Source organism: Aquarana catesbeiana, linkage group LG09, assembly GCF_042186555.1.
Source record: "Aquarana catesbeiana isolate 2022-GZ linkage group LG09, ASM4218655v1, whole genome shotgun sequence".
NCBI lineage: Eukaryota > Metazoa > Chordata > Amphibia > Anura > Ranidae > Aquarana > Aquarana catesbeiana.
The window spans coordinates 316,112,933-316,136,002 of NC_133332.1; the positions used below are offsets into that span (position 1 = coordinate 316,112,933).

The 23,070-nt window shown below is 49.2% G+C and overlaps 1 protein-coding gene across 1 annotated transcript in view; it reads right to left on the reverse strand.

Annotated features, from left to right (window-relative positions):
- Positions 1–23,070, reverse strand: part of RABGAP1 (RAB GTPase activating protein 1) — a 174,443-nt gene that overhangs the window by 149,157 nt on the left and 2,216 nt on the right. The window contains 6 exon segments of the mRNA XM_073600710.1: positions 297–363; positions 3,451–3,561; positions 7,164–7,321; positions 10,091–10,265; positions 12,584–12,794; positions 14,556–14,787. Coding sequence (XP_073456811.1) covers positions 297–363; positions 3,451–3,561; positions 7,164–7,321; positions 10,091–10,265; positions 12,584–12,794; positions 14,556–14,787 — 954 coding nt within the window.

Consider the following 23,070-nt stretch of genomic DNA (forward strand, 5'->3'; position numbering starts at 1 on the left):
CATACAAATGCCCCTCCCCCCCCCCCCCCACACTTTTCACATATTTATTTGTATCATTTATCATTTTCCTTCCACTTCACAATTATGTGACACTTTGTGTTGGTCTATCACATAAAATCCCAATAAAATACATTTACGTTTTTGGTTGTAACATGAGAAAATGTGGGAAATGTCAAGGGGTATGAATACTTTTTCAAGGCACTGTATATTGAATTATAGATCGTTCTTATATGACAAAAACGTGGGAAATTTCAAGGCACTGTAACCCTTATAAGCATCAGATTAGTTTTTCTTACCAGTTCTAATAGATGCATGTCACTGTTCCGTACGTCTCTGCCTGGACTGAGAAGAAGCCCAAAACACCTGAAAACAAACAAACAAACACAACGATAACAACTATGAAAAAGAAAAAACAGGCAGAGCAACTTATGTGAAAAATGTGGAATTATGCTGTGTTGTCAAAAATGATTTAATAAAAAATAATAATTATAATAATAAAAATGTGAAGAATAATAGTGTGTTGTCAGGGTGGATATAAAACAATGATTTAAAAAAAAAATCTAAAAAAAAAAAAAAAAAAAAATCTAAAAAAAAAAATCTAAAAAAAAAAAAAAAAAAAATCTAAAAAAAAAAAAAATCTAAGAAAAAAAAAAATCAGATTTTTTTGATTTTTATCAAATTTATTTTAATAAAATGCTTTTGGAGTAAAATTCTATCTAAAGATAGTTTTCTATTCGAGATACATTAATAATTTAGTTTATTCAGCACGAAATGGAGCTTAGTTATGTAGCATGAGGCTGTATATATTCTGCAATATTTACATTTTTGGTAAACTCATTCAATGAATCCAAGCTCTGCAAGCTGAGAGAACATGCACTGTATTGATGCATTCACACAATGCCACAGTAAAGATAAAACAAAGTTCAGCAATATTCCTTTATCCCCTTGTTTTGCAAATCTATGTACACTACAAACTGTATGATTGAATGGGTTCTGATATCGCTGTTTTACCAACCTGACAGCTTATTACTCTAAATAGGAAACCTTCATTTTGTTTGCAAATATTAAAGATTCTACCTACCAGCAAAAATAAGTCCTTACATATAAAGAGCACCTGTCATTTCAGATCCACCATGTCAGCGCCTGCTGCCGACACGTCCCCCCCCCACCTTGTTGGGTCACCGCTGCATCACCAGCCGCCCCATTAACCACTTACAGGGTCCAGAGTGGAGGGTAAGAGGCAGTGTGATTGGGTGCCGGTGGTGGTCTTCTCACATATACTAGCTGCCCCCATAACAAACATCATATTCTCTGGATATTTTATGTGGCTTTTATTTTATTAGTTTATTAAATTCAACTATCGACTTTTATGTGATTTACACAATATAATTTAGTGCTGCATCATTACCCTTCATGTCTTCATGGACCTTGCTTTGTTCACTGGTCCAAATCATTTGATGGAGGGGGGATTATGGTGTGGGGTTGTTTTTCAGGGGTTGGGCTTGACCCCTTAGTTCCAGTGAAGGGAACTCTTAAGGCATCAGCATACCAAGACATTTTGGACAATTTCATACTCCCAACTTTGTGGGGACAGTTTGGGGACGGCCCCTTCCTGTTCCAACATGACTACACACCAGTGCACAAAGCAAGGTCCATAAAGACATGGATGAGCGAGTTTGGGGTGGAGGAACCTGCCATGAAATTGTCCAAAATGTCTTGGTATGCTGACGCCTTAAGAGTTCCCTTCACTGGAACTAAGGGGCCAAAACCAACCCCTGAAGAACAACCCCCCACACCATAATCCCCCCTCCACCACCAAATGATTTGGACCAGTGCACAAAACAAGGTCCATAAAGACATGGATGAGTGAGTTTAGGGTGGAGGACCTTGCTTTGTGCACTGGTGGGCAGTCGTGTTGGAACAGGAAGGGGCCGTCCCCAAACTGTTCCCACAAAGTTGAGGAACATGAAATTGTCTTGGTATGCTGACGCCTTAAGAGTTCCCTTCGCTAGAACTAAAGGGGCCGAGTCCAACCCCTGAAAAACAACCCCCACACCATAATCCCCCCTCCACCAAATGGTTTGGACCAGAGCACAAAGCAAGGACCATAAAGACATGGATGAACGAGTTTGGGGTTGGGCATCGCCCCTTAGTTCCGGTGAAGGGAACTCTTAAGGCCTCAGCATACCAAGACATTTTGGACAATTTCATGCTCCCAACTTTGTGGGAACAGTTTGGGGACGGCCCCTTCCTGTTCCAACATGACTGTGCACCAGTGCACAAATCAAGGTCCATAAAGACATGGATGTGCGAGTTTGACTGGCCTGCACAGAGTCCTGACCTCAACCAGATAGAACACCTTTGGGATGAATTAGAGCGGAGACTGCGAGCCAGGCCTTCTCATCCAACATCAGTGCCTGACCTCACAAATGCGCTTCTGGAAGAATGGTCAAACATTACCATAGACACCCTCCTAAACCTTGTGGACGGCCTTCCCAGAAGAGTTGAAGCTGTTATAGCTGCAAAGGGCGGAGCCAACTCAATATTGAACCCTACGGAGTAAGACTGGGATGTCATTAAAGTTCATGTTGCGTGTAAAGGTAGGCGTCCTAATACTTTTGGCAATATAGCGTATACTGGAATTTACCCAGCTAGAGACGTCAATCTACTAATGGAAGTGATCAGCGGCTTATACTGTGACTGTGATAGGGTGGCGGACAATCTGGCACTAACAGACACTATCTGGGGAGGGGCACTTACTGACACTGAAGTCGCTAGTGACACTAATACAGTGACCAGTGATAATACTATACACCAGGGGTAGGCAACCTCAGCCCTCCAGCTGTTATGAAACTACAAATCCCATCATGCCTCTAGGAGTCATACCTGTGATTGTCGGGGCCTTGCAATGTCTCATGGGACTTGTAGTTTCACCGCAGCTGGAGGGCCGAGGTGGCCTACCCCTTATACGGACACTGTACTAATGACACTGGCTGGGAAGGGGTTAATATCTAGGGGGCGATCGAGGGGTCTGTCTAACAATGTGTGTAGTGTGTGTGCTACTTTTATTTTCTATCTGCAGGGAGAAGAAACAGCCAGATCGCTGATCAGTGTACAGAGCCCTGTGTGATTGTAAACACAGAGCCCTGTGCTGTGATTGGTTACAGCCAGTTAGCAGGTCTCAGTTATAAATCATTGGCCGACCACAGTGCGGGTGAGCGGGCGGGGGGGGGGGGAGGGGGCGGGGCACGGCCTGCAAACCCAGAAATCACTGGCGACGCAACAAGTACGTGATTCAGTGGCTCGCTGTATGAACTACTATGGGTGGGGCGGAGAGTAGTAAACAAATAAATGCAGTCCAATCAATCTCAGCCCAGAGTCACGGGAACGGCGAGCCGCCTCCACCGTATTTATAATGACCGGCGCACTTCTCTCTATTATTAAAGTTACCTCTCAATGGTGAGTTCTTTGTTGGAAGTTTGCTGGACGTAAATAACAATCTTCTTCTCCACGCCCTGACGCAGCCTGAAGCACTGCTTGTCCTTATCTTTAGAAACAGCACTAAGGGGAAAGAAAAAGAAAAAATAAATGCAATGAAAAAAAAGACAAAGAAATTCTACGATTATTTAACAGATAAACAACAACATCGGAATACTGAAATCCACATCAACAAAAAAAAAAATGCTACATTAACCACTTCCCACCCGGACTACAGCAGAATGACGGCGGGGCGGTGGTTCAGTTATCCTGACTGGGCCTCATATGACGCCCTTCAGAATAACAGCCGCCGCCGCGCGCCCGTGGGGGGGAGCGCATTGCGGCGATCGGTGGTGCAGGGTGTCAGTCTCGGCGGAGGCTCTTTACCACGTGATCAGCCGTGTCCAATCACGGCTGATCACGATGTAAACAGGAAGAGCCGTTGATCGGCTTTTTCTCACTCGTGTCTGACAGACGCGAGTAGAGGAGAGCCGATCGGCGGCTCTCCTGACAGGGGGGGGGGGGCTGCGCTGATTGTTTATCAGTGCAGCCCCCCCTCAGATGCCCACGCTAGACCACCAGAAAAAGCCCCCAGCATGTGGATGGCCAGGTACACCCCCCCATGGCCATCCACATGTGAAAAAATATGCCCAAAATATGCCAATCTGACACCTCTGTGGCATATTCCAAAACAGGGATGCTCAGCAATGCCACCCATCAGTGCCCATCCATGCCACCTATCAGTGCCCATCAGTGCCCACCCATGCCACCTATTAGTGCCACCCATAAGTACCCATCAGTGCCGCCTACGAGTGCCCATCAGTGCCGCCTACGAGTGCCCAGTGCCGCCTACGAGTGCCCATCAGTGCCGCCTACGAGTGCCCATCCGTGCCACCTATCATTGCCACCCATAAGTACCCATCAGTGCCACCCATAAGTACCCATCAGTGCCGCCTACGAGTGCCCATCAGTGCCGCCTACGAGTGCCCATCAGTGCCGCCTACGAGTGCCCATCAGTGCCCATCCGTGCCAACTATCAGTGCCCATCCGTGCCACCTATCGGTGCCACCCATAAGTACCACCCATAAGTACCCATCAGTGCCACCCATAAGTAACCATCAGTGCCGCCTATGAGTGCCCATCAGTGCCGCCTACAAGTGCCCATCAGTGCCGCCTACGAGTGCCCATCAGTGCCCATCCGTGCCAACTATCAGTGCCCATCCGTGCCACCTATCGGTGCCACCCATAAGTACCACCCATAAGTACCCATCAGTGCCACCCATAAGTAACCATCAGTGCCGCCTACCAGTTCCCATCAGTGCCACCTATCAGTGCCCATCATCAGTGCTCGTCAGTGCCACCTCATTGGTGCCACCTCATCGGTGCCCATCAGTGCCGCCTTATCAGTGCCCGTATTCACAGAGCTTCACTTTTTCCACATTTTGTTATGTTACAGCCTTAACCTTTAACCCTTTTTCGGCCGCTAGCGGGGGTTAAAAAGCGCCCCGCTAGCGGCTGAAAAGCTCTGCAAAAGCGGCACCCCCAACACCCCAGTGTGAAAGTAGTCTTTCTGTCCTCGGGCAGATACACAGGATTTATTTTTTCTTTTGCTTTTAAAGGTAAAATGAGAGTCCCCCAGATCTCTCAATAAAGAGGACCTGTTATCCCTATTTTTTATTACAAGGGATGTTTACATTCCTGTAATAGGAATAAAAGAGATCAAAAAATATATATAAAAAGGGACAGGGTAAAAAAAAAAATAAATAAATAAAAAGTAAAGCGCCCCCATCCCTCCGTGCTTGTGCGCAGAAGCAAACGCACACGTAAATCGCGCCCGCATATGTAAACGGAGTTCAAACTACACATGCGAGATATCGCTGCGATCGTTGGAGCAAGATAAATATTTCAAGCACTAGAGCTCCTTCTGTAACTATAAAACAGGAAACCTGTAAAAGTTTTAAACCGTCGCCCATGGAGATTTTTAAGTGCTGTCATTTGTCGCCATTCCACGAGTGGCGCGCAATTTTAAAGCGTGACGTGCTGGGTATCTATTTACTCGGTTTAACATCATCTTTCACATTATACAAAAAAATTGGGGCTAACTTCACTGTTACGTTTTTTTGCAGCTCATTGAAGTGTATTTTTTCCCAATAAAAATTGCGTTTGAAAGACCGCTACGCAAATACGGTGTGACATAAAATATTAACAACCGCCATTTTATTCTCTAGGGTCTCTGCTAAAAGTATTTATAGAGAGAGAGAGAGAGAGATATCTATATATCTATATATATATATATAGATATATATAAATAATATTTGGGGGTTCTAAGTAAATTTTTTTAACAAAAAATACTGATTTTAACTTGTAAGCAACAAGTGGTTATAGGCTCACTCTTTGGGACGTAGGTCCAGAGAGCCAAACTGGTTACGGTCATCCCTCATCAATACCTCACGCTTCATAAATCAGCCCCTAAGTGTGCTTACATTTAAAAGTTTTAACCACTTCAGCCCCGGAAGATTTTACCCCCCTTCCTGACCAGAGCACTTTTTGCGATTCGGCACTGCGTCACTTTAACTGACAATTGCGCGGTCGTGCGACGTCACACCCAAACAAAATTGACGTCCTTTTTTTCCCCACAAATAGAGCTTTCTTTTGGTGGTATTTGATCACCTCTGCGGTTTTTATTTTTTGCGCTATAAACAAAAAAAGAGCGACGATTTTGAAGAAAAAAAAAAGCAATATTTTTTACTTTTTTCTATAGTAAATATCCAGAAAAATATATAAAAAAAAAACAAAATTTCTTTCTCAGTTTAGGCCGATATGTATTCTTCTACATATTTTTGGTAAAAAAAAAAAAAAAAAAATCGCAATAAGCGTATATATTGATTGGTTTGCGCAAAAGTTATAGTGTCTTCAAAATAGGAGATAGATTTATGGCATTTTTAATATTAATTTATTTTTTTTATTAGTAATGGCGGCGATCTGCGATTTTTATCGTGACTGCGACATTATGGCGGACGCATCGGACACTTTTTGACACTATTTTGGGACCATTGTCCTGTAATACAGCGATCAGTGCTGTAAAAATGCACTGATTACTGTATAAATGTCACTCGCAGGGAAAGGGGTTAAGCATTAGGGGGCGATCAAGGGGTTAAGTGTGTCCTAGGGAGTAATTCTAACTGTAGGGGGAGGATTGTCTCACTAGAACATGACAGAGATCACAGCTCCCAATCACAGGGAGCAGTAGATCTCTGTCATGTTGCTAGGCAGAATAGGGAAATGCCTTGTTTACATAGGCATCTCCCCGTTCTGCCACTCTGTGACACGATCGCAGGACCCCGGCGGACATCGAGTTTGCGGGACCCGCCGGCACGCTCAAAGAAGTACACGGCGGGCGCGCGCCCACAATGCCGTGATTTAAAGGAGACGTACCTGAGGCTCCGTGACACGATCGCCAGGAGACCGGCGGACATGGAGTCCGCCGGTCCCGCGTGCGCGGTCACACTGTACGCGGCGGCGTGCGCGCGCCTGCTATCCCCGCCTCTTAAAGAGGACATACAGGTACGCCCATTTGCCCAGCTGTGCCATTGTGCCGACGTATATCGTCGTGCGCTGGTCGGCAAGGGGTTAATCAGCAATATCGAAAAAAAGTGAAATGGATACAACAAATAAAAAGTACAGACCTGAAATACCCCTTCCCATCATCCTCCTTGATTTCCAGGGACACGGAGAAGGTGAAGATGTCACTATCGGGGGTTTGGGGTGGGATGGAGGCAGCGAGAGGCATCTGCTTCAAAGAGCGCCGAAAAGCCGTTGCGAAACTGTACAATATCCGACTCACCTACAGAGAGATACAGGACACAGGCGTGGTTAGTATATTACACCTCCAAATACACAAGACATACACTTCAAATGCAAAAAGGATTTAAAAGCCCAACTCCAGGCAGTGATAAGGCACCCCAACCAGATCCCTCAAATGTGACAGCGGCTGGAGGGTCTTCTCCCCACACCCGCTGTCACAAATCAATTAAAAGATATATCAGGTTAAACCACAGTTTGTTCCTTTCCCTTCATTGAAGACAAGGACACCTCGGATCCTATTCCCACTCCCCTTTTATTTCGACTGCGTCTCCTGTCCTGATCAGGAACTTCACCTGATTGGGTGAGTCGGTAAACTGCCACCTGAATTGACCAATGAAATCTTCAGGACCCCGCCCAATTGCATTTTTATTGCGATTTGTGCACAAATGAAAATACTCCGCCCCCCACACAGTCGCGTCATTCGTTCACAGAGTTCTGTAAATGAACTACAAGTACTGGTCGGCCATTGCGGCAGGCGGATTGTAGTTCTCCAATAGGCGCTCTCATCGTTCAACGTCCTTCCTGGAGTTCACTATCTGTCTGCCCCGTAGGAGAGTCTGCAGGAGCCTGACATTGTACCTGCAATCTGCTGATCACGGGTGCAATGCTTTACAGCGGAGGTCGGCAAGCGGTCAATACCGATCTACCAGTCGACCGCGGGCAGCCGACAGGTAGATTGGGAACACTGCCCTGCATTGCCAATCACCAAATTGTTCATGTGAAAAGTGAATTCCCGCCCTCCATCCAGTACTGTGACATCTCTGTCTCTCTCCCTCTCCACTCTGCTGCACAGTGTACACCAGTGTAAGATAGGAGACTACTACCTACATTGTGTGTTGTTTGGGGGGGGCAGAGAAAACTACAGTGGGGGGGGGGGGTGAAAGGAGGGGGGGCACAGGACACTGCTGGGGGGAGGCACAGGACACTAAAGGTAGGGGTAATGTGGAGGGGGGAAGAGGACACTGCTATGGGGGCACAGGGCAGAGGACACTATAGGGAGGGGTAATGTGAAGGGGACAGAGGGGAAGAGGACACTACAGTTGGGGAGGGTTTATGTGAAGGGGGGACAAAGGACACTGATAAGGGGGGGAGGGAGAGAGGACACTATAGTCGGGAGGAGAGAGGACACTATAGAAGGGGGAGGGGGCAGAGGACACTACAGTGGGTGGGGGGGCTGAGGACACTACAGTGGGGGGGGCAGAGGACACTACAGTGGGGGGGGGCAGAGGACACTACAGTGGGGGGGGGCAGAGGACACTACAGTGGGGGGGGGCAGAGGACACTACAGTGGGGGGGGCAGAGGACACTACAGTGGGGGGGGGGCAGAGGACACTACAGTGGGGGGGGGGGGGCAGAGGACACTACAGTGGGGGGGGGGGCAGAGGACACTACAGTGGGGGGGGGGCAGAGGACACTACAGTGGGGGGGGGGGGGGCAGAGGACACTACAGTTGGGGAGGGTTTATGTGAAGGGGGGACAAAGGACACTGATAAGGGGGGGAGGGAGAGAGGACACTATAGTCGGGAGGAGAGAGGACACTATAGAAGGGGGAGGGGGCAGAGGACACTACAGTGGGTGGGGGGGCTGAGGACACTACAGTGGGGGGGGGCAGAGGACACTACAGTGCGGGGGGCAGAGGACACTACAGTGGGGGGGGGGCAGAGGACACTACAGTGGGGGGGGGCAGAGGACACTACAGTGGGGGGGGGGGCAGAGGACACTACAGTGGGGGGGGGGCAGAGGACACTACAGTGGGGGGGGGCAGAGGACACTACAGTGGGGGGGGGGGGGGGCAGAGGACACTACAGTGGGGGAGGGGGCAGAGGACACTACAGTGGGGGAGGGGGCAGAGGACACTACAGTGGGGGGGGGGCAGAGGACACTACAGTGGGGGGGGGGGCAGAGGACACTAAAGTGGGTGGGGGGGCAGAGGACACTACAATGGGGGGGCAGAGGACACTAATATGGGGGGGGCGCAGAGGACACTAATATGGGGGGGGGGGTGGGACACTACAGTGAGGGGGCAGAGGACACTGATATGGGGGGGGGGGGCGGGGAGAGACGACACTACAGTGGGGGGGCAAAGGACACTGATATGGGGGGGGGGGGGGGCGGGGTGAGAAAACACTAAAAAAAAAGGGGGGGACTACAGGTGGGAGGTTTTTTTTTGTTTTTTTAGAGTGCGATTTCCCACCTTACCTGGGGATCTTTTCTTTCCTCCTGGTTGCCTGGGTAGATCCCAACCTCCAAAAGGTCAAAGTCAGTTAGCCAATCAGGAGAGAGAGGGGGTGGGGCCGAACGGCAGCTCCGTGTCTGAATGGACACACGGAGCTGCAGCTTGGCTCGGGTGCCCCCATAGCAAGCTGTTTGATGTGGGAGCACTCGACAGGTGGGAGGGGCCAGAAGCACCGAAGAGGAGGATCAGAGCTGCTCTGTGCAAAAGTAAGTATGTATAACAGGTTTGTTATTTAAAAAAAAACTAGGAGTTTACAATCACTTTAAGTGTTAGTTCACCTTTACAGAAAAAAAAATGTAAAAAGGTGAGCTAAGACCGTACACCCAGAAGATGACCGGTGAGAAAGACAGTAAACTAGACCAAAACAAAACTGGTGGTGCCGATCAAAGCAACCAAAAACAAATCTACATTTGGGTCCAGCTGTTACAAATGAGCCTCTTTGAATCCTAACATAAAAAAAAACCCAAAGACAACACGGATGACATATAATGCAATGCTTGCTTCTCATCGTACCGCTTCCTGGATCTCGCAGCGGAAGACGTGTATCCTGAAGAGCTCGGCGTTGTAATGACTCTCTGTAAACGCAAAGCAGTCGCTCTCCGGAGTCCCATCGTGTCCTCTTACACAGAACAGAATCTTGTAGATCGGGTATTTTGCTATCTCGGTGTTTGTCTGCGGGTCCAGAAGTCTATGAAGAGTAAAAGGGGAAAAAAAGGAAGAAGATTAAAATCCCAAAAGTCGATCATTGAACAGAATACATTTAAAAGGGAAAAAAAAAAAATCACACCTTTGTTGTAAAAATTGACTGTGTAATTATCCTTGCACTCCTAAAGTGGAAGTGAACCCTAATGCCCACCTGAAGACCTTCTCCCCATGGATCCTCCTCCCTCATAAATGCTACGCTCACCCTCTGACTCAATTCTACTCTCTCTAACTCACATCTTTAATCTCTCAACCTCTCTTCTGGCATCTTCCCCAACTCTCCGAAACATGTGCTAGTCACCCCTATCCTTAAAAAGCCCTCACTGGACCCACCAATCTTAACAACCTACACCCCATCTCCTTACTCTCCTCCAAACTCCTTGAACGACTGGTCTACAACCGACTGAGCGACCATCAAGCTTCTTTATCCCCTTTAGTCCGGATTTCGCCCTCAACACTCCACGGAAAATGCTCTCCTTAAACTCCCCAACAACTAAAACCACCGGACACCATTCTGTACTACTTCTCCTGGACCTCTCTGCTGCCTTCGATACAGAGGACAACCCCTTCCCCCTCAAAAAAAAACTCCACTGCTTTGGTCTCCGTGACTCTTCTCGCTGGTTCTCATCCTACCTCTCCCACCGCTCCTTCAGTGTCACTTACAACTCGACTTCCTCCTCTCCTGGTCCTTTCTACGTTGGGTTCCCCCCAAGGTTCTGTTCTTGGACCTCTTCTTTTCTCAATCTGCACCTCCTCTCTGGGTCAGTTGATTGCCTCCCATGGCTTCCAATACCATCTCTACACTGACGACACCCAAATCTACCTCTCCGTCCCGTTTTATATTTTGTTAATAAATTTTGTAATTTTTCTCCTTCATTGATGTACACTGATAAGGCTGCACTGATGGGCACCGATAGGCTCCACTGATGGGCACCGATAGGCTCCACTGATGGGCACCGATAGGCTCCACTGATGGGCACCGATAGGCTCCACTGATGGGCACCGATAGGCTCCACTGATGGGCACCGATAGGCTCCACTGATGGGCACCGATAGGCTCCACTGATGGGCACCGATAGGCTCCACTGATGGGCACCGATAGGCTCCACTGATGGGCACCGATAGGCTCCACTGATGGGCACCGATAGGCTCCACTGGTGGGCACCGATAAGGCTCCACTGGTGGGCACTGATTAGGCGGCACTGATGGGTGGCACTGATGGGCGGCACTGAAGGGCATTGATAGGTGGCAGTGATGGGTGCCAGTGATGGGCACTGTTGGGTGCCAGTGATGGGCACTGGTAGGTGACACCGATAGGCAGCGCTGCTGGGTGGCACTGATTGGCACCACTGGTGGTACTCATGGGGATTGATAGGTGGCACTGGTTGCTGGAACTTATGCACTGATTCGTGGCACTGTGTGGGCACTGGAAGGCGGTACTGGTGGGCACAGATGAGACGGCTTCGCCTCTTCCTCTTCGGGACCGATGTCCCTTGCACCGAAGCCGGTGATCAGCTTTTTTTTTTCCTCCTCACACTGTCAGCGTGAGGACAAAAAAAAAAAAAAAATGATTACCGATCTTCTGTTTACATCACGTGATCAGCTGTCATTGGCTGACAGCTGATCACATGGTAAGGGGGCGGGATCGGCCCTTTACTCCGATCTGTCATCACCCGATTCTCATTGACTCTGTGATCACAGCGCACACACCGCGGGCGCCCTGCAGGGGGGGCACGTGGGGAGCGTGCAGAGGGGAGGACGTCTGTTGACGGCCTCCCCGGTAAAGTAGATCCACGGTGTAGCCGTCATTCGTCATTCAGCTATAGTGCGGATCTGAAGGAGTTAAGTGGTTAAAGCTGTTCACTATAAACTTTCACGCAAACCAATCAATATACACTTATTGAGATTTTTTTTTTTTTTACCAAAGACATGTAGAAGAATACATTTTGGCCTAAAAATATGAAGAAATTTGTTTAACAGAAAGTATAAAATATTTTTTTATCAAATAAAATATGAAAAAATGTGTTTTTCAAAATTTTCTTTTATTGTTAATATAATAAAAAAAAAAAAATAAATAAATAAAAAAAAACGCAGTGATGATCAAATACCACCAAAAGAAAGCTCTATTTGTGTGAAAAAAAAATGATATAAATGTCATATGGGTGCAGCGTTGACCGTGCAATTGCCAGTTAAAGTAGCGCAGTACTGAATAGCAAAAAATTCCCTGGTCATGAAGGGGGGGTAAAATCTTCAAGTGTTTAAATAAATGGGGAGAAAAATAAAGAATAAAAAAAAATGTCTGTACCTGACAGTTCCCTCAGACACATTAGGTACGGAAAGCGTCACATCCAACGCGTTCTGGCATTGTCCCCGAAGAATAGAGATCATTCGAAGAGCTTCCACTTCGCTGCGCGGAGCGTTTACAGAGGCACATCCCAGGTAAGTCAGCTGACTGAACACAACGCTGTCTTCATCAGGAACGGGCGAGAACAAATCCGATGCATCCGCCCCCTCTGCTAAATATATAGAGAAGAAAAAAAAAAATCAGTGCTATGTCAGGTATACATCCTATTACAGTGATGGAGAACCTCGGCACCCCAGATGTTTTGGAACTACATTTCCCATGATGCTCAACTACACTGCAGAGTGCCAGAGCATCATGGGAAATGTAGTTCCAAAACATCTGGGTGCCAAGGTTCACCATCACTGTCCTATTACATACCTATAATGCCATATCATACGGCTTGCCTTCTCCCCATACTGCATCCTGGTGCCATCTCTTCCCGAGGTAAAGGTGACGCACCCGGCCATCCACAGGATGTAATAGAATAAGTGATTCATCAGACCAGGCCACCTTCTGCCATTGCTCCAGTTCCACAGATTCTCAATTGGATTTAGGTCTGGACTGTGATTGGGCCACAAAAGTGTGGGGGGAGGGGCATTTGTATGGCGCCCCCCGGAGTCAATACTTTGTAGAACCCCCTTTCTCTACAAGTCTTTTTGGGGATGTCTCTACCAGCTTTGCACATCTAGAGAGGACATTTCTGCCCATTCTTCTTTGCAGAATATCTCAAGTTCTGTCAGATTGGATGGAGAGCGTCTGTGAACAGCAATTTTCAAGTCTTGCCACAGATTCTCAATGTGATTTAGGTCTGGACTGTGACTGGGCCATTCTAACACATGAATATGCTTTGATCTAAACCATTCCATTGCAGCTCTGGCTGGATGTTTCGGGTCGTTGTCCTGCTGGAAGGTGAACCTCCGCCCCAGTCTCATGTCTTTTGTAGACTTTACCGGGTTTTCTTCTAAGACTGTCCTGTATTTGTCTCCATCCATCTTCCCATCAACTCTGACCAGCTTCCCTGTCCCTGCTGAAGAAAAGCATCCCCACCACATGATGCTGCCACCACCATGTTTCACGGTGGGGATGGTGTGTTCAGGGTGATGTGCAGTGTTAGTTTTCCCCCACACATAGCGTTTTGCTTTTAGGCCAAAAAGTTGAATTTTGGTCTCATCTGACCAGATCACCTTCTTCCACATGTTTGCTGTGTCCTCCACATGGCTTCTCACAAACTACAAACAGGACTTCTTATGACTTTCTTTCACCAATGTCTTTCTTCTTGTCACTCTTCCATAAAGGGCAGATTTGTGGAGAACACGACTAATAGTTGTCCTGTGGACAGATTCTCCCACCTGAGCTGTGGATCTCTGCAGCTCCTCCAGAGTTACCATGGACCTCTTGGCTCTTCTCTGATGAATGCTCTCCTTGCCCGGCCGGTCAGTTTAGGTGGACGGCCATGTCTTGGTAGGTTTGCAGTTGTGCCATACTCTTTCCATTTTCCGATGATGGATTGAACAGAGCTCCGTGAGATGTTCAAAGCTTGGGAGATTTTTATATAACCTAACCCTGCTTTATACTTCTCCACAACTTTATCCCTGACCTGTCTGGTGTGTTCCTTGGCCTTCATGATGCGGTTTGTTCACTGAGGTTCTCTAACAAACCTCTGAGGGCTTCACAGAACAGCTGTATTTATACTGAGATTAAATGACACCCAGGTGGACTCTATTTACTAATTAGGTGACTTCTGAAGGAAGATTTGTTTTACCCTTAGGCAGGAAGGGGTTAACATATAAAATAGAAAACACGATGGTAATGAATGTTTAGTGGCAGGTCAGGAGGATGTTGTGTAAATGAAGAATACTCCGTATAATAAGTCGTGTCGTTTGCAATTCAAAACATCAGCAGCTCATGAAGAGAAAAACCTGAAACCCCTCACCTTGCTGTCCTGATTTCACCGGCAGGCTCAGCTCCTGCTTCTGTAGTCCCACTGAGGACGGGTTAATAGAGGAAGACGCCGTGGAGGTTTCATTGGAGGATTCATCCACTTCCTCCTCGGGATGTCCCGTGTCCCCTTCCTCTGCTTGGCTGTCGTGGTCCTCCGTTGGCGTGTCCATCAGAACGTCTTCCAGCTCCTTCTGGAGCTGCTGCTCGCTTCCGTTCCCCACAATCTACAAAAAATAAAAAAATCAAATAAAAACACACAATTCACACCTGAACCTTGCGTTTTTTCAGGCTTTTTTTTCGGGCCTTTCTTCAGACGTTTGTATGGGCGTTTTTTGTGCGTTTTGTATACAGCGTTTCTAAAGCATTTTGAACGTTGGCGTTTTTTTTTTTTTTTTATTAGCCAACAGAGGTATATAGAGCCAAATAGAGCCAAAAAATATCACCAGTTTCATCATTTGTTGCTGTTCATCCACTTTTATTTATTATTTATTCATTTTTAAACTTTTTGTTTTTAAGGTGTTAGGGATTCATGTATGTATTTATATATTATTATTTATTAACTTATTTTTATTTATTTTGCTAGGTAAAGAGTTAATATTAGTGTTGCTGTTCATCCACTTATTTATTATTTATTCATTTTTAAACTTTTTTTTTTTTTTTTTTTTTTTTTTTTTAAGGGGTTAGGGATTAATGTATGTATTTATTTTTATTATTATTAATTTACTTATTTTTATTTATTTTGTTAGGTTAGGAGTTAATATCAGTGTTGCTGTTCATCCACTTTTATTTATTATTTATTCATTTTTAAACTTTTTTTTTTTTTTTTAAGGGGTTAGGGAATAATGTATGTATTTATTTATTTTTATTATTATTATTATTATTAATTTACTTATTTTTATTTATTTTGTTAGGTTAGGAAAAAATATCAGTGTTGCTGTTCATCCACTTTTATTTATTATTTATTCATTTTTAAACTTTTTTTTTTTAAGGGGTTAGGGATTAATGTATGTATGTATTTATTTATTATTATTAATTTACTTATTTTTATTTATTGTGTTAGGTTAGGAGTTAATATTAGGATTAGAAGTTAGAATCAGGAGTTTATTAGGGGTTAGGGGTTTGGATTAAAGTTGGGGTTTATTATTAGGGGTTAATATTAAGGTTAGGATTGGGGGGGTTAATATTAGAGGCTGGGGATTATAAGGGAATAATATTAGGATTAGACGTTAAAGGTCAATATTAGGGTTAGGAGTTTGTGTTTATTATTAGGGGTTATTAATAAGGTTAGAGGTCATTAGGGTTAGGGGTTAATTTTAGGGTCAGGGGTTAATATTAGAGGCTGGGGTTTATTATAAGGGATTATTATTAAGATTAGGGTTAGAAGTTGGGGTTTATTATTAGGAGTAAATATCAGGGTTAGGATTGGGAGCTAGGGGTCAATATTAGAGTTAGGGGTCAATATTAGGGTTAGGGGTCAATATTAGGGTTAGGGGTCAATATTAGGGTTAGGGATATTAGAGGTTAATATTAGGGTTAGGGATTTGGGTTTGTTATAAGGGGTTAATATTAAAGGTTAGGATTAGTGTTAGGGGGTTAATATTAGGATTTGGGTTTATTATTAGGGGTTAAGGGTTGGGGTTTGAGGATTAATATTAAAGTTAGGGGTTAATATTAGGGTTAGGGATTTGGGTTTATCAATTTTTAAGGTTAGAATTAGTGTTAGGGGTTAATATTAGGATTTGGGTTTATTTTAGGGGTTAATATTAGGGTTAGGCAGTGTTTTTAAACCCAGTAATATGAAAATAGTTCATTCACCCCCCCCCCCCCCCCCCAGCTTATAAATCTTCTTTTTACATTAAAATCCTGCCACTATATACCTTTTTTGGCTGATCTGTATACCGCGGTCACATGATAAACTGCAGGGTCTGCCTGAGTGCTGAGTGTTCAGGTAGGAGGAGATTTCCACTACAGCCTGTGTCCTCATGCTGTTATGGGAGGCGGATGATCCATCAATCAAGATGTGACATCCCACCCACTGGGTCCTTTTTTTTTTTTAGTTACTGGGCGTGGAGGAGAAGGGAGGGACTGGGCTGTCATTTAGGATCAGTATACACGCCCACATGTGTGATGTCATGATCATGTGACCTGAAAAGCTCAGCACAACAAGGAAATATTCTCTCCAGCAATAGAGACCAAACTGAGCACGTGCAGAAGTACCAGCCTCGCTGTGTCTTATCTGGCGTTGCCAAGAGAGACCCAGCAGGAGGGGGGTGGGATCTGTCCATACAGGATCAAAGATCCTTTTTACACAATACGGAAGATTAACCCCTCGTGTTTTTTCACCTTAATGCATCTTATGTCCCCTCCCTCCGCCCCCAGCCCCCCCGTTTTACTCCCCTGAGCCCGTTCGTTCTCTCTGCGGAGACGCGCTCCCCCTCTCTGCCCGTTGTCTCGGCTCTTGATTGGATAGATTGATATCAGCGCAGCCATTGGCTCCCGCTGCTGTCAATCAAAATCAATGACGCGGGCGCCGGGGCCTGAGTCCGGCATTCTGTGTCTATGGACGCAAATGCTGGACTCGGGAGCGCAGCCGCACGGGGGGGACCCCCCCCCCCCCCAAGAAGAGCTCTTCACCTAGGTGGTTTCCCTAGGAGGAGCCACGAGTGCCGTTGGGGGACCCCAGAAGAGGAGGATCGGGGCCACTCTGTGCTAAACCAACTGCACAGAGGAGGCAAGTATGATATGTTTGCTAGTAAAAAAAAAAAAAACAAACACACACACACACACGAGGGTTTAGTAACCCTTTAAGTTCCACAGCGAGTATAACAAGCATACTATTCTCCATATACAGATTTTACGGTTGTGGGTTTAGTAACACTTTAATATTAGGGTTAGGAGTGAGGATTAGGAGTTAATATTAGGATTAGGGGTTAATATTAGGGTTAGGGGTGAGGATTAGGGGTTAATATTAGGGTTAGGAGTTGGGATTTATTATTAAGGGTTAACATTGGGGTTTATTTTTTATTTATTTTGTATGTATTTTTTATTTATGATTATTATTTATGTATTTTATTATTTATTATTATTTCTTTTTATTTTACTATTGCATTTGAGCAGAGAAATGATTATAAATCTATGACAAAATGCGCTAAAACACTCAAAAACGCGCAAATCAAGCGGCACCCGTGGTTTCGAAAATTCAAAAGGAAAATAAAATAAATTTCTGCAAAACAATATTGTCAAAAGAAAGCCTTAATGATATTAAAAGCAAAATAAAAAAAACAAACAAAAACAAAATTTTATGGTTACCGGCTCTGTGTAATGGTTTTGTACAGAGCAGCCCTGATCCTCCTCTTCTCAGTTCACCCCCCCCCCCTTCCCCCGTCGGCTCTCCTGGCCCCTCCCTCCTGTTGAGTGCCCCCCCCAGAGCAAGCAGTTTGCAATGGGGGCCCAAGGAGGTTCACTCCCGAGCCTCTGCTGTGCGCGTCCATTCAGACATGGAGCCGTGGCTCAGCCCCACCCCCCTCTCTCTCCTCATTGGTGGTGACTGGAAGCAGTGAGAGCCAATGGCTCATGCTGCTGTCTCAGTCAATGAGGAGGAAGAGACCCCGGAGAGCCGAGGGACTTGTGCACATCACTGGATCGAGAGGGAGCTCAGGTAAGTATTGGGGGGCTGGGGGGGAGGGGGGGGATGCTGCACAGAATGCATGAAGGTAAAAAAAAACTTTCAGCCTCTATAACCACTTGAATTTTTCTCATGAAAAAAACAATTCATACATTACCTTGTTCTCCTGAGCAGATCTGCACCCATGAAAGTACGATGCTGGTTCCCCTCCCCCTCTTACACAATTGGAGAATATTTCCTCACTTCTGCAAAGGTTTATTACCCGACACTTCCCCTCCCCCCACCCCAGGCTAGAAAGATGTAGGTAACCCCCTCACTGCCCTCTGGGGTGTCCACATCACCCATCCCAGGAGGCGGGGCTTAGGACAAGGCTGGATACATTTACTTTAAATCTAGGAGCCAGCGAAAAAAAGACAGGAGCCAGTTTTTTGTTTTTTTTACCACTTGCCTACCAGGCCAGGCAGCCCTCACCCCCCTCCCCCTTCACCCCCCACCCCTCTTACCTTCACCCCCCTCCCTCTTCACCCCCCCACCCCTCTTACCTTCACCCCCCTCCCCCTTCACCCCCCCCCCTCTTACCTTCACCCCCCACCCCTCTCCCCCTTCACCCCCCTCCCCCTTCACCCCCCACCCCTCTTACCTTCAACCCCCCCCTCTCCCCCTTCACCCCCCACCCCTCTTACCTTCAGCCCCCTCCCCCTTCACCCCCCCTCTTACCTTCACCCCCCACCCCTCTCCCCCTTCACCCCCCCTCCCCCTTCACCCCCCACCCCTCTTACCTTCAGCCCCCTCCCCCTTCACCCCCCCCTCTTACCTTCACCCCCCACCCCTCTCCCCCTTCACCCCCCCTCCCCCTTCACCCCCCACCCCTCTTACCTTCATCCCCCTCCCCCTTCACCCCCCCTCTTACCTTCACCCCCCTCCCCCTTCACCCCCCCTCTTACCTTCACCCCCCTCCCCCTTCACCCCCCCTCTTACCTTCACCCCCCTCCCCCTTCACCCCCCCTCTTACCTTCACCCCCCTCCCCCTTCACCCCCCCCCTTACCTTCACCCCCCTCCCCCTTCACCCCCCCCCCTTACCTTCACCCCCCTCCCCCTTCACCCCCCCCCTTACCTTCACCCCCCTCCCCCTTCACCCCCCCCCTCTTACCTTCACCCCCCTCCCCCTTCACCCCCCCCTCTTACCTTCAGCCCCCACCCCTCTCCCCCCCCTCTTACCTTCACCCCCCTCCCCCTTCACCCCCCACCCCTCTTACCTTCACCCCCCTCCCCCTTACCTTCAGCCCCCACCCCCTCTCCCCCCCCTCTTACCTTCACCCCCCTCCCCCTTCACCCCCCACCCCTCTCCCTTCACCCCCCACCCCTCTTACCTTCACCCCCCCCCCTCCCCCTTCACCCCCCCTCTTACCTTCACCCCCCCTCCCCCTTCACCCCCCCCTCTTACCTTCAGCCCCCACCCCTCTCCCCCTTCACCCCCCCTCCCTCTTCACCCCCCACCCCTCTTACCTTCAACCCCACCCTCTCCCCCTTCACCCCCCACCCCTCTTACCTTCACCCCCTCTCCCCCTTCACCCCCCACCCCTCTTACCTTCACCCCCCCTCCCCCTTCACCCCCCACCCCTGAACCCTTCACCCCCCCCCCCCTTTCCTGCCCAGGCACCAATTTTCAGCTTTCAGCGCTGTCGCACTTTGAATGACAATTACGCCGTCGTGTAACACTGTACCCATATGAAATTTTTATCATTTATTTCACACAGATAGAGCTTTCTTTCTTTCAGGGTTAGATAGGGGCTCCCGACAGCGTTAGATGGGGGGGGGGGGGATCGACAGGGTTAGATGGGGGGGGGGGGGGATCGACAGGGTTAGATGGGGGGGGCCGACACAGACCGATAGGGACGGAGGGGGGTCTGACATGGGCTGGATGTTTTTAACACCCTCCCCCCACAACCTCAAGTCTAAGTGAATCCTAAGGGGGATACAGGTTTGAGAACTGAAATGGTATCAAATAAACCCTTAACCAATGGAAAAGGATGGCGGGGGGAGGGGAGGGGGTTGAACACAAGGCAGATAAAGTGTTGAACCCGGTACTGAGCCACAAAGAAGTCATTTGTCTTGTTTGCACCCAGTGCCAGTCTTTGGGCTTCTTCTTTCTGTCCTGACACAAAGACTCTCTACACTCGGAGTGCTCCTTAAGGTAAAGCACACAGTATCCTCCCTCCCTGTCCTGATAGTATTGTGTCTGGGGTCTGTGGTTTTGCTGTACATGTGAGGTCGAGGTGCCGCCAACAGATCGTGTGCAGACACGCCGGGGAGAGATCCCAGAACCGGATCGGCAACAATTAGGAAACAAACAGAACAAGTGCAGCGAGTCGATCAGACAAAACCGTCCGAGCAACACAAATCACCGCCCGACTCCCAGCACCGGATGTCCTCACTTCCACAGCTGATGTTTCAATCGGCATTTCTCAACCTTCTAACCTTTTCTCAGTCTCTTCGTCCTTTAAAAGTATTTTCAGCCTTGAGGCGTCCCAGTCTATGGGCTCCTTCACATGTGAGGTTGGGAGATGGTAAAACCAGGCAGTTGAGCCTTTTTTCCTTTTTTTCTTATTTGATGTACGCACGCAGCGGCCGGGGGGTCCTACGCACGCAGCGGCCGGGGGGTCCTACGCACGCAGCGGCCGGGGGGTCCTACGCACGCAGCGGCCGGGGGGTCCTACGCACGCAGCGGCCGGGGGGTCCTACACACTCAGCGGCCGGGGGTCCTACACACTCAGCGGCCGGGGGTCCTACACACTCAGCGGCCGGGGGTCCTACACACTCAGCGGCCGGGGGTCCCACACACTCAGCGGCCGGGGGTCCCACACACTCAGCGGCCGGGGGTCCCACACACTCAGCGGCCGGGGGTCCCACACACTCAGCGGCCGGGGGTCCCACACACGCAGCGGCCGGGGGTCCCACACACTCAGCGGCCGGGGGTCCCACACACTCAGCGGCCGGGGGTCCCACACACGCTGCGGCCGGGGGGTCCCACACACTCAGCGGCCGGGGGTCCCACACACTCAGCGGCCGGGGGTCCCACACACTCAGCGGCCGGGGGTCCCACACACTCAGCGGCCGGGGGTCCCACACACTCAGCGGCCGGGGGTCCCACACACTCAGCGGCCGGGGGTCCCACACACTCAGCGGCCGGGGGTCCCACACACTCAGCGGCCGGGGGTCCCACACACTCAGCGGCCGGGGGTCCCACACACTCAGCGGCCGGGGGTCCCACACACTCAGCGGCCGGGGGTCCCACACACTCAGCGGCCGGGGGTCCCACACACTCAGCGGCCGGGGGTCCCACACACGCTGCGGCCGGGGGTCCCACACACTCAGCGGCCGGGGGTCCCACACACTCAGCGGCCGGGGGTCCCACACACTCAGCGGCCGGGGGTCCCACACACACACACAAGCAGCGGACGGGGGTCCTACACGCGCTGGGGCCGGGGGTCCTACACACTCAGCGGCCGGGGGTCCTACACACACACACAAGCAGCGGACGGGGGTCCTACACGCGCTGGGGCCGGGGGTCCTACACACACGCGCTGCGGCCAGGGGTCCTACACACACGCGCCGCGGCCAGGGGTCCTACACACACGCGCCGCGGCCAGGGGTCCTACACACACGCGCCGCAGCCAGGGGTCCTACACACACGCGCCGCGGCCAGGGGTCCTACACACACGCGCCGCGGCCAGGGGTCCTACACACACGCGCTGCGGCCGGGGGTCCTACACACACACGCAGCGGACGGGGGTCCTACACACACACACGCAGTGGACGGGGGTCCTACACGTGCTGCGGCCGTGGGGTCCTACACGCGCTGCGGCCGGGAGTCCTACACGCGCTGAGGCCGGGGGTCCTACACGCGCTGTGGCCGGGGGTCCTACACGCGCTGCGGCCGGGGGTCCTACACGCGCTGTGGCCGGGGGTCCTACACGCGCTGCGGCCGGGGGTCCTACACGCGCTGTGGCCGGGGGTCCTACACGCGCTGCGGCCGGGGGTCCTACACGCGCTGCGGCCGGGGGTCGTACTTGTTGGTGACCATGTCCATCCCTTTATGACTATTGTGTCCCCATCTTCTGATGGCTCCTTCCAGCAGGATAATGCACCATGTCACAAAGCTCCAATCATCTCACCACTGGACAATGAGGTCCCTGTCCTCCAATGGCCTCCACACTCACCACATCTCATCCAATAGAGCACCTTTGGGATGTGGTGGAATGGGAGATTGGCACCATGGATGTGCAGCCAACAAATCTGCAGCAACTGTGCGATGTTATCAGGTCACTATGGAGCAAAATCTCCGAGGACGTTTCCAACACCTTGTTGTATCTATGTCATCAAGCATGAAGGCAAAGGGGGTCCAACCCGCTACTAGCAAGGTGTACCTAATAAAGTGGCCTGTGAGTGTAGATATGTAGATACACACATGATTATAAACATACATACGGTACACAACCACATACTAAAAACTGAGGTCTCCCAGTGCTTCCTGCAAGCCCAGTCCCGGGTCTAGGGCCAGCCCATTATCCTTGCCGGTAATGACAGTTCCTCTATGTATGAGCCCGGAACGCAGCCACTGTGACGGACTCCGATCACCCTGTTGGGTATTTCCGCCAAGAAGCTGCTTCCCAAGTCCCGGACCACGAGACCAATGGATCTGGTTATAGTAACCCCAAGAACCAGGCAACAGCAGTTTTGGAGTACACCAGAAATAGAACTGTTTATTAGAACAAGAATACAGGCTTATATACACTTGAGAAATACATCCCCCCTCCCCTCCTGATCATATTACCCAAACAATACAACTTTAACCACAAACATAAATTAACATGAGCTAAT